This window comes from Phaseolus vulgaris, chromosome 11 (genome assembly GCF_000499845.2).
Source record: "Phaseolus vulgaris cultivar G19833 chromosome 11, P. vulgaris v2.0, whole genome shotgun sequence".
NCBI lineage: Eukaryota > Viridiplantae > Streptophyta > Magnoliopsida > Fabales > Fabaceae > Phaseolus > Phaseolus vulgaris.
The window spans coordinates 14,408,822-14,420,883 of record NC_023749.2 but is presented as its reverse complement, the minus strand read 5'-3'; the positions used below and the strand labels follow the sequence as shown (position 1 = coordinate 14,420,883).

At 38.6% G+C, this 12,062-nt stretch overlaps 2 protein-coding genes across 2 annotated transcripts; both read left to right on the top strand.

Moving 5' to 3' along the window:
• Positions 1–3,047: 3,047 nt before the first annotated feature.
• Positions 3,048–7,695, top strand: LOC137823079 (external alternative NAD(P)H-ubiquinone oxidoreductase B3, mitochondrial-like). Its single transcript, XM_068628196.1, has 10 exons — positions 3,048–3,184; positions 3,453–3,705; positions 3,851–4,063; positions 4,413–4,663; positions 5,036–5,255; positions 5,339–5,443; positions 5,841–6,101; positions 6,219–6,340; positions 6,860–6,979; positions 7,277–7,695. Exons 1-10 carry the CDS (start codon positions 3,090–3,092, stop codon positions 7,362–7,364), a joined length of 1,728 nt encoding a protein of 575 aa, XP_068484297.1. The 5' UTR covers positions 3,048–3,089; the 3' UTR covers positions 7,365–7,695.
• A 3,302-nt stretch (positions 7,696–10,997) lies between these two features.
• Positions 10,998–11,831, top strand: LOC137834998 (uncharacterized). The gene has a single exon (XM_068643293.1). The coding sequence runs from the start codon at positions 10,998–11,000 to the stop codon at positions 11,829–11,831; it is 834 nt and encodes a 277-aa protein (XP_068499394.1).
• Positions 11,832–12,062: the final 231 nt, after the last annotated feature.

The window sequence follows — 12,062 nt, the reverse complement described above, 5'->3', positions numbered from 1 at the left end:
CCATGTTGAGTAGCCCATGCACCATATTCTTCTTTGCTAACCTTTTTAGGCCACCATGATGTAGGTGACCAAAACGGAGATGCCACAACGATTCCTTATCTTCAATGTTGACTTGCAAACATTTTTCTCGTATGCTTCTTAAATTCAGCTTGTACATCCAATTTCTTGCCATCTCGATTCGAGCAACCAAACGCCCTTGTTTGTTCTTTAATGTAGTAGCCGATCTTTCAAAAATATCAAGTAACCTTTCTTTGTGAGTTTCCCCATACTCAAAATGTTGGTTTTGAGGTCTGGTATGTAATAAACATCTTGGAGTGACCCAATTAAGCTATTTTTTTGTAAGTAGAAAACCGTACCTCGGCCTTTGACCTCCACCTTTGATGCATCTCCAAATGACGCATGACCATCTTCAATCTTTTGCATCTCTTTGAATAGGTACTCGTGACCGCACATATGGTTGCTTGCCCCCGAGTCGAGGTACCACAGAGTGTCATTGTTAATGTTGACTTCATTTTGAGCCATCAAGAGAACACCTTCATTCGTCTTCCAAGGCTAGGTTGGTTGTACTTCTATCTTTATATTGGCTCAATAATCTTTTGCAAAATGCCCCACTTTACCACAATTATAACATTTTCAGAGTTGCAATCCTTCGCATAATGACCATATTTGTTTCATTTGTAGCACTCGATGTTGGAGTAATTTGATCGGCTGCCTCTTCCTCGACCACGTCCTCTTCCATGCCAATTTAGTTGGCTCGACTGTTCCTTCTCCTTATAGTATCTTTCATGACTGTTGCCTTTACCACCGCGACCATTTCCACGACTTCCACGGCCATGCCCTCTACTTCGAGAATTTTGTTCATAGAGTACATTTTCGTCTTTGATTGATGCCTTGGTTTGAAGTGCTTGCTCGAGTGTTTTCTCCTTCTTTTTCTTCTTCAGTTGTTGGTGTGCCTCAAGAGAACCAGCGAGCTCGTCAATTGTGAGTGTCGTTAGGTCAATACTCTCAAAATTGTCGGTTAATGTTCTCAAAATCTTCTCCATAATTCATGCATCGGTCAACGTTTCATCGTTTTGATTGAGTTGATTCACCATAGCTTGTACACGCATGATGTAGTCAGATACACTTTCTGACTCCATCATCTTCATGCTCTCCAACTCTCCACGAAGAGTTTGTAGACACACTTGCTTAACTTGGTCGACTCCTTTGAACACCTTTTTAAAGATGTCTCACTCTTCTTTTGAAGTAGTTGCATTAACAATCTTCTCTCCGACTCATCAACCTCTCGGAACAACATGTATAGTGTCACCTTTGATCGCATCTCTTTCAACGCCTTGGTTTGAGCCGCCGTATAACCCGTGGTATCTGTTGGTTCTTCGAAACCTTCTTCGACCACCTCCCATGCAGCTTGAGAACCGAGAAGAGCTGTCATCACATTCGTCATTGGCTCTCATACCAAATTGTAAAAAAAAAACACTCACACTTGGATTTTCTCTAAAGAAACACTCTTCTTCTTGTATTTCTCTCTATTGTATTTCTTTCTATGGTGTATCTTACAACTGAGAGAACATCCTATTTATAGGCTTTAGGAAGCTCTTTTAGAAAAATCTTCATTATGGCCTTAAAACCTCACTAACAACATAATAAAATCTCACTCACAACTTTTGACTTTTCATCTATCAAAACTCTCATTCTTTTATTTTCTAGTAACTTCTAATTTTAAAACCCACAAACTAACATTTAAAGTTTATTCAACACTATAAATAAATTTGTTTGGCCAATACAATCTCTTTTAACTGTGTGATATTCCTAACACAAACACATTTATTAAAGGCATTCTTCAATGGTGTTTTTAAACAAAAACTAAAATTAAATTACCATAAAAAGGATAAAAAGAAAATACTCTAAAATTGTTGGGTAAAACTATTGAATCAAACAATGGAGAAGCATAGAAAAACTATAAAATTGCAAAGGTGCAAAATCTAATAGTTAGAGCTGGAGATTAATTAAAATAAACAAAATCAACCAATTCATAGGATTTCCCCACCACAATTCCAAAACAGATCACCACTTCTTTGCTCTAAGCAATGTCTATAAGCTTAAGGAAATAAAAACAAAGTGAAAATGAAAACAAAAACCAAATAGAATCAAAGACAAAGAACTCTACCTAATTGTAAGAACAAATTGAAGTATGTGATACCTGCGTTTCAACATCATCACTCACAAAAATACGAGATGCAAGCATGGAATATGGAGCATATGAGAGAGCGAGAAAAGCTTACATGCGTTTGAGCGAGAGAGAATGAGACACTGAGAATGATCAATGATGTAACAATAACAATGAGAGTAAAAACGAGGGAATGAGTAAGACCGAGATGGAGTATGAATAATAGAGTGAAAGGAGACTGAGAGAGTGAGAATAAGGAGAATAAGGAGAGTGAATAGTTGTGTTTAGTATTTGAAAAATTTATTAAATTAAAAGAGTTACTATTTAAAAGATGATACTAGTTTAAATTTATTTATTGTAATATTTTACTATTGTAATTTAAATTTATATATAGCGACATTTTAAATAAATGTAAGTGTGAAAATGTTACAAAGAATTAATTGAATAACAAATTTCAGGTAGGATCCATTCGGTTTACATAAATTGGTTTTTATTTAAAATAATTTAGAAGTCAAATGTTTTCATTTCAAAATTAAACCAATGAGATTATGAGAGCTTTGAACAAAGTTGTGGTTTGACTGCATAATTCTCGGATCATTAATTCAACGATAATGATTGGCCATGCATTTTTTTTCAACGTGGAGATCTATTCCTGGAACAACAGTGTAGGTTTAACCTTATTATTTACCTTGATTTAACGAGTCAACATACAAAAAATGCATTTTCATGCAATAGCAACTTTGACCGTGGCCTAGTGTTTAAAACTGTACCTGAAAAATCTGTGACTCTTCCGTTTTTCTAGCCCTCCATGTTTTTTCCTTTTTCTTACAAAGAAGGAACCATAAAGGGAAAGCAAAAGTAACATATAGAAACAAGCACTTATAAGAGAAGCCAAATTAGCTATCTAGCTAGGAATTTCACAATGCGTTGGTCTTCCAGCTTCTTTCACACAGCCTCTAGGGTTTTCAATGAGTATCCATCATGGTCCAAGTCTGTTCTTGTTTGCACTGTCATCAGGTATAACTTACAAAATATCATACCTTACGTTCTTGCTTATTTTCTATATGTTCCGTTACAGTCCAGCTGCTACACCAACCCTTCTTCATGAAACTTAATATATAGTTAGATTCATTCATGTTATCTATATATATACAGATTTATTCTTCATAAACATTCTAAAAAGAAAAATATAAGAATTGTATCAGTTTACTAATCACTTAATTTTACGTAGTTTGGTATTTTAATTATTAATTTTTATGTTAATCACTTTTGTATTGGGTTGCAGTGGAGGAGGAGCAGTGGCATTTTGCGATGTGAAACCAGAATCTGGCAATGAAAGTCCAAAAAAGAAGGTGGTGGTGCTTGGAACTGGTTGGGCTGGAACCAGTTTTCTGAAAAATATGAAAAGTACCTCCTACGATATTCATGTGGTTTCACCACGTAACTATTTTGCTTTCACTCCATTGCTACCAAGTGTAACATGTGGTACAGTGGAAGCAAGGAGCGTCGTTGAACCCATTCGCAGTATCACCCGCAAGGTAACTTTTCCATCAGTTATCTTCTCTCTTATTTAAACAAGAACAAAATTTACATGTTATTATAACTATCCACGCTGCTATGTAATAGTTATTACATGGGTGATGTTTTCATTAATTAACGTACAAGGAAAACACTGTTCTACAGAGCGGTGTAAATATTCATTTCAGTGAAGCTGAATGCTACAAGATCGACCAAAAGAACAACAAAGTGTTTTGTCGTGCTGTTGGTATTAAGGACAAAAAGTCTGGTGTCCAAGAAGAATTTTCAATTGATTATGATTACCTGGTAATAGGTATGGGAGGCCGTTCTAATACCTTCAACACACCTGGTGTTGAGGAACATGCCCATTTCCTGAAGGTATATATATCTTTTAAACATCCAATTGCTTTTGTTATAATTCTCCAATCTCCAAGTAGATGTTTCACCAAGGTAATCTTTGTATATAAATTTCTGTCCTATGAGAAATTATTGCATGGTCTAAGACTTTCGTGTTCATAGTCCCGATCAATCGAGGTTGTTAATTACATGACGGAGTTAATAACATTCAAGCATGTGTAGCTTGAAGATTGATCAGGATCATAGTAATCCGAATTATGTAGTAGTTTTTTTTTTCTTTTGGAATGGTGCATGTGTGCATTCGTATGAAAAGAAAGGTCCTTTTAATTAGAAGACATGCGAACTGAACTACTCTGGATTCTCTTTGAAGGAAGTGGATGAAGCTCTAAAAATCCGCCGGAAAGTGGTTGAACTTTTTGAAAGAGCTAGCATTCCTTCTTTACCTGTGGAAGAGAAGAAAAGGCTTCTGAGTTTTGTAGTTGTTGGTGGTGGTCCAACTGGGGTAGAATTTTCTGCTGAGCTTCATGACTTTGTACATGAGGATATGGCTCTTTTATATCCGGAACTTAAAGAATACGTGAAGATTACTCTCTTGGAGGCAGGCGATCATATCTTAAACATGTAATGTATTTTTTCTTTATTAGCATATAAAGACTAGGTGCAATTTTACATGTGCTTCTAGAGTTTTTCTTCTATCAGAATCAGAATTTTGCCTTAGTAGTCTGTTGAACTTTCATGTTAACATTCATTAGGTAAATGATCGAAGTGCAACTTCAATTCTATTTTTAAGAATAAGATTAAAATCACTTATGACACTGTATTTCAGTTTTGTTCTTTGTTTGAAGCAAAGATTCTGTTCTTTATTGCATGAGCATAATGACAATGACCATTTAAAAATTTAAAAAATATTTTTGAATGGTTAACATTTTCTCTCTAATAAAGCATCATCTTTTGATATCAGAGTCTGTGATATAATTTCTTGGTTCGTTGCAGGTTTGATAAGAGAATTACTGAATTTGCTGAATTAAAGTTTGCCAGAGATGGCATTAATGTGAAGTTGGGATCTATGGTTGTGAACGTTGGTGAAAACGAAATCACTGCCAAAGAAAGGTCAACTGGTCGAGTTGTTTCCATACCTCACGGAATGGTAGTTTGGTCAACTGGTATCGGTGCTCGCCCTGAACTAGTTGAATTTATGAAACAGCTTGGCCAGGTTTGTTTCTTTGTTTCTCACAATCCATGGACAAAATTTGCCACTGTTCAATTTTTGCTAGCTTTGAATTATTGCTGTGACAGATTAACAGACGTGCATTGGTCACTGATGAATGGCTAAGGGTTGAAGGATCTGACAACATCTATGCTCTTGGTGATTGTGCCACTATAAATCAGCGTAAAGTTATGGTAGGTGTAATCTGTGCTCTTTCATTCCTATAATATGGTGTGATTATAGTAGCTACCACATTTTGTTTCTTGTGTGCAAGTGCAAGTAAAAATGTTTCATATCAGATAGAGATGAACAAGTTGAATGACTTAAGTAATTAGAACTTACATGTCTAAAAGTTTAACGTTATGAAATAGACGTGATATTAAATTCACTTGATGATTGATGTGATCAATTTTCTTAATTTTGTTTGGTTTGTTACCCCCTCATAATTCCTAACACTATTAGTTCTATTAACCATTCCTGACTACTTTTGCTAGAAACCATTGACATTTTAACAACACATTATGGTGCTGCAGTGATCTGTTACTTCTTTAAGTTCTAACATAACATTTTTGCGTGCCATGGTTTTACCAGGAAGATATAGCCGTGATATTTAGCAAGGCTGACAAGGAAAGTTCTGGAAAATTAGTTCTTCAAGAATTCAAAAACGTTGTTGGTGACATTATTGAAAGGTACCCTCAAGTGGACATTTATTTAAAGAAGAACCAAATGAAAGACATGGCCAGCTTGCTAAAGAAATCTCAAGAAAGCGGCATTACAGTGGACATTGAATATTTCAAACAAGCCCTTTCCAAAGTAGACTCTCAGATGAAAAATCTTCCTGCCACAGCTCAGGTACAAGTACAGCACATACTACTTCTCAATAATACTTGATAACTTGAAACTTTTCGTTTTCAAAAGGGTCATCTTACTAGTGCTTTGTGATGCCTTTCCAACTTTGAATCACTATAGGTAGCTGCACAGCAAGGAGTGTATCTTGCAGACTGTTTCAATCGCATGGAGTTGTGTGAGAGGTATCCTGAAGGCCCTATCAGGTTCAGAGGAGTTGGTCGCCATCGATTCCGTCCCTTCAGGTATGGAAGAAATTATTATATGGTTTAAGATCATTATGGTTTCTACCAATATCTAAATGCATGCAACTGACTTTCATGAACTCTTTCTGGTAATTTCAAAAAATCAGATTATGTATCACATAAAAATTAATCGAGATATTAAAAACATGGTTATCATGTAACAATTTATCCACACATGAAGAAGTTTTACATTATCCAATGTAATCTTCCAATGAAGCCAGATACTGTATAATATAAAGGGTACTGTTAAGAAAACCAACTAGCTACCGGGTTATCTTAGAATAAAGAACATAACTAATAGAGGATTCTGAAATCAACTATGCTAATGCATGTGACATAAAGTACAGTTAATTTAGTTAAATAAATATGGATGATGTGTCTGTAATTCTACCACAAAATAAACGAAATGGTTAATCAGTTATGTGTAACCAAAATGGTGCATGTGTAATGTAACTGAAATAGTATTGACCAGCAACTAAAGGCCTAATTCTTCATTTCCCATAACTTATTTACTGAAAGGTACAAGCATTTGGGACAATTTGCTCCACTAGGAGGAGAGCAAACTGCAGCTCAGCTTCCAGGAGATTGGATTTCAATTGGTCAGAGCACCCAGTGGCTCTGGTATTCAGTGTATACAAGGTAATTTATTCGAGGTTTAAACTAAAAGAAATTGTATTTGATTTTTGGTGTTGTCAAATTTTTATAATTCCAGACTTAGTTTATAATAGCTTGAAACCACCACATTCATGGACATAATTACAAATATTGCAGAAAATCAAAGACTCAATTACAATTTTCTTTCATTTAGAAGCTTACTTAAAATTTTCAAAAAAGTTAAGAAACATTCTGATGTATTCAACCTTTATCCGACACAAGTTTATCACAGAGACTTGAATTAGTATGCTTTCATCCTCTAACTATTCCCAAAACATGCAGCAAACAAGTGAGCTGGAGGACAAGGTTTTTGGTGGTTGGTGACTGGGGAAGGCGATTCATGTTTGGTAGGGATTCAAGTCAAATCTAAGATCTCATTCAAAGCAAAGGCCTACTTCATATGCATTTCTTGGCACAATACCTTACCACAGAAGACTAAAAAATATAGGAAAAAAAGGATTTTAATTTCATGAAATTAGTTTCCTGTCGTTATCTAATGGTATATTAATTGTATTGATAAACAATTTTATTTTTTAAAGTCGCTTTGGTTGTCAAGGAAAAAGACCACATTGACATGCAATAAATCAATTTGGACTTCTGAAAACCTTATTTGCTGTAAGTTTGCCGGAGATACTGGAACTCTATCCACAAATTTAAATAAGGAATTTCTCATTACAACTAAACCAATTATTTGCATTATTGAATCATCATGAAATGCAGTACAAATTCCTAGATTGCTGTTCTTTATAAGAATCAAATGTGTATTTTATTCAGAGATTTTAAAGCAGAGTGTATCCAAAACTTGAAGTGTGATTCTAATTGATATGAGAACCTTAGTTTAATTTATCTTATTTTCTTCTCCTAAAAATTATATTTGATGACATAAACTTACATCTAAGGGTAAATTACAGTGCATCCAAATTGAGAGGACTTTAAAAGGCTTAAAACACATAAACATATGTCAACTATGAAGAATGATGCTTTATCGACCCATACATGAAATGCATATTTGATTCTTATTTTTTTAAAAAAAGACAAATTTCAATGTACACCACTTTATTTCAAAATCATGGTTAATTTAAGGTTGTTGCTTCCTGCACTATATCAAAATTGAAACGTGCACTGTATCAGACTAGTGAATTGACCAAAATAGCCTCCTTAGTAATTTTAAATGTCTAAGGGTTTTTGGATTTTTACTGCTGTGCATTGAAGAAGTATTCTCCGGCAGCCGTGCGCGTTAAAATTCTGGGCATTGTGAGTGTGGTTGGTGGTTCGTCAGTGTTGTCGGTGGTTCGTCGGCGTTTTTGGAGGTGTTTTCCGATGGTTCTCCAGTTCGTTGGGGAGAAAAAAGGTTCAGAGTTTTTTTTTTTTATTCCGATTTCTAATTTCCATAAAAATTTTGGGTTTTTGATTCCATAATCCAATTTGAATGTATTTTCACGATTAGTTCCGCATTTGATTTTCCATAAAGCCATTATGTATCCAATTTTTCATAAGGCCATTCTGCATTTGTTTCTTAAGGCAATTCAGCATTTGATTTTCCGTAAGACCATTCTGGAATTGGTTTTCCATAAGCATATTGGTTTTGCTTTTTGAACTAAGTTTTGAGATAACATGAGTGAAATGACCAAAACAAAGGGTGAAGTTTGGACCAAGTACGAACAATTGCTTATGTTAGAAGAAGACATTGTGGTGGACCGATTAATATTGTAGAAGGTGATTTCGGATGAAGAAAATGCTCAGTTTGAGGACGTGCATGCCGAAGCACCTACCAAACCACATGTGGAAGATGAAAGCTATCTTGGAGGACAGTGGATAAGTCTTTACATGTTACATAATGACCATATGACTAGATAATTATGGAATGGTGATGTTGTAAAAATTGTCTATTATTTAATTGAATTTTAAAATGATATTCATTGGGTATTGTAGGATCGTGGTGAACTTAAAGTGGTTTTCATGAAGAAAGATGATTAAGTTGGGGACATCACATGAGCACGTAATTGCTACAGGAGAGTGTTTTTAGCTTAGGTAGTCTAATTGGTGTTAGTTATGATACAACAAAGAAAGGACTCGTCTTTATAGAGAGGAAGCATGCAGATTCAAACACCTTTCATTTTCCTATTGGGGAGTTGACCATCATATTGGATAATGTGTCTAATTTGTTGAACCTCCTAGTGTTCGAACAATTCTATACGTACCTAACCTTAGATGTAATTATGGCGACAAATTTGTTGGTTGACTCACTCCGTGTTAATCGTGGAACAACTGCTAATGAGACTAGGCATTGCTAGGTTGGTTATGTTCGTCTATGTTGGTTGAGGGAGGTTTATGTAGACAGCGACATTGACCCACACGTTTTCTAAATCACGAGAGGATCATGCATGGGGTGTGTATAGTACATTCGGGTACGACACATACAAGTGTTCCTTGGAAGCGCTAAGCCCGTATGGGTTAAGGTTTCCAGGAAAAGAATACATGCATGACACATGAATAATTAGGGCACCCACAGAACAAATGGCGCCGTAGTGTTGGTACATGAGTTGGTACCCTGGCGGCCATGCTGTTAGAAAGATTGCACTCCAGAAGAGGCAAGTCTTGTGTCGTGGCTGCGCTAAGCTTATGCAACGCGTCACAAGATCCCTCACCAGTAAATCTTAATTCCACTTAAGGAAAGATCCTTGAGGGATAGGGAAGTTGACCTAATTACAGCCAATATAAAGGGTGGTAAGAACCCTAGAAAGGTACGTCGTTTCTAAGACTGGAATTGCTTTACATACTTACTGTTTCTTAGCCAGTATTGACTTGATCGTCGGAGTGCAATCAACAGGTAGGGCCCCCTCTGTTTCAACAGAGCCACTCTCAGCTACTCAATGAGAGGGTGGAAACCACTAGGAGATAGGAGGAGCCACCATCTGCCTTTGAAGTCAACGGCGGCTGAGTCAACCGGCAAGAACATTTGGCGTCCACCGTGGGGCCCGATAAAACCAGGTCCCACTCATAATCGTGTTGAGAGCCACCCAACAACATGAGAAACACGAGGCAAGGATCAGCTGTGCCAGAAGGAGGGGACAACGTCACCATGCAGCAACTCATGGAGACCATACGTGCCCTTCAACAGGCGGTAGTAGCATCCATAGTTGATCAGGACCATTTCCAGGTCGACCTGGCCGCGTCACAAGCAAGCAACAAAGAGTTACGCAAAACCAACGAGGAACTGTGCAGGAGTTTGCAGCATGTGGGGGAACGCATGATGGATGAGCGAGCTCCGCCCATACCGGTTAGGGCTCGCCCCATGCTGTTCCCTCACGCGATCATGGACACCGTGATACCGACCACCTTCATGGGCCCAAAGGTCACCTTCACAGGTGTAGAGGACCCAGAGGCCCATATCACAGCTTTCCACACCTAAATGATGCTTTCAAGAGGCTTTGACCCCATGCACTGTAAGTTGTTCATCAGTACGCTTTCAGGCACAACGTTGGACTGGTTCGTCCGTCTTCCTGATGGACACATTACCTCGTTCGATCAATTCTCGACATTGTTAAGAGAATAGTACATTGTCAACCGAGCTCCCCCTGCAATCTCTTACGATCTTTTTGACGTAAAACAATACCAGGGAGAGTCATTGAAAGAGTTCTTGAACAGATTTGGAGCACAAGTGGTGAAGTTGCACACCAAGGACGAAGACATGAAGGTGCATGCCTTCAGGAAAGGAGTACTGTCAGGACCCTTCAGCCATTCACTAATAAGGTGTCGCCCCAAGATGTTTTGTGGAATCAGGCGTCGAGTAGTGGCACACATCGTCGTAGAAGGAGAGGTCACAGAAAAACGCGGTAGCATCGGCCCAGTCCGACCCCGGGGAACTAGCCCTTAGCCTATGAGGGTGTACGAGGCCACGACAGAGAAGAAAGGCTCGGGGAAGCAACCACCGTATGAAGCAAGGAAGCCTTAGACCAGGGCACGCACAAAGGAAAACGCCCCCACCAGACACAATTTTCGGATGAACCTTAAGGAGCTGATCACCATCCCTCACGTGCCTGACAGACTAAATGCCCCACCGAAAACCGACAAGAGGTTAGGGCCCAGCAAAAACGCTTGGTGCGAGTTCCACCAAGCCTTTGGTCACAACCTGCGCAATTGCTTGGCGTTAGGATTCCAGTTAGACGAACTGGTGAGGAAGGGCTTCCTGAAGGAATACCTGCAAGAGACCCAAGGGGCCCCAACGACAGTAGCCTCTATGGGAGATCAGGGACATGAAATACCTGTCCATGGAGAAATTAACACCATCGTCGGTGGATTCTCAGTAGGAGGATGGACCGCCTCCCAACAAAAGAAGTATGCCAGAGAAGTGATGACAGTGGAAGCGAGAGAGGTCGACCAGTCCCCAGAGCCCGACCTCTTCTTCACGAAGTCAGATCTGCAGGACGTCATCCCACATGACAACGATCCTGTGGTGATCTCAGTAGTAACAACAGGGAGGAAGGTGCATCGAGTCCTCATCGACCAGGGAATTTCGGTAGACGTGATGTTCTGGTCGACCTTCAACAAGCTACAACTGTCAACCCACCAGTTGAGACCCTACAACGCTTGCCTATATGGCTTTGTTGGGGACCAGGTGGAGGTGCGAGGGCACCTTGAGCTAAGGACCACTTTCATAGATGGTGATGCGTCCCGCATAGTAAACATAAGGTATATTGTTGTCAACGCCCCTTCAGCTTATAACATCCTTTTGGGCAGACCTTCCCTAAACAGAGACAAGGGTGGTAGCTTCCATGAGGCATATGAAGATGAAATTGCCCTCCCTCGAGTGCACAGTAATAACGATCAAGTCTGACCAAAAGGCGACAAAGAAGTGTTATGAGAATAGCCTAAAAACGAAGAGAGGGGTGTGCACCGTAACTCGTCAACCCCCAGGGGGAGAAGGGGATACCCGAGAAGATCAGCCTGAACCAACAAAGGAAGTGCTGGAAAGAGAGATTGGGGGAAGAAAATTCAAGCTTGGCAAGTCCCTGAGCTAGGAGGTACAGGAACAAATTGTCGAGGTGATAGCACGACACTTGGATGC

Coding starts and splice junctions, on each gene's coding strand:
- LOC137823079 (XM_068628196.1), top strand. CDS start 3,090: ATGCGTTGGTCTTCCAGCTTCTTTCACACAGCCTCTAGGGTTTTCAAT. Junction 4,064..4,412: donor AACATGCCCATTTCCTGAAG/GTATATATATCT, acceptor TTCTCTTTGAAG/GAAGTGGATGAAGCTCTAAA. Junction 4,664..5,035: donor GGCGATCATATCTTAAACAT/GTAATGTATTTT, acceptor GGTTCGTTGCAG/GTTTGATAAGAGAATTACTG.
- LOC137834998 (XM_068643293.1), top strand. CDS start 10,998: ATGAACCTTAAGGAGCTGATCACCATCCCTCACGTGCCTGACAGACTA.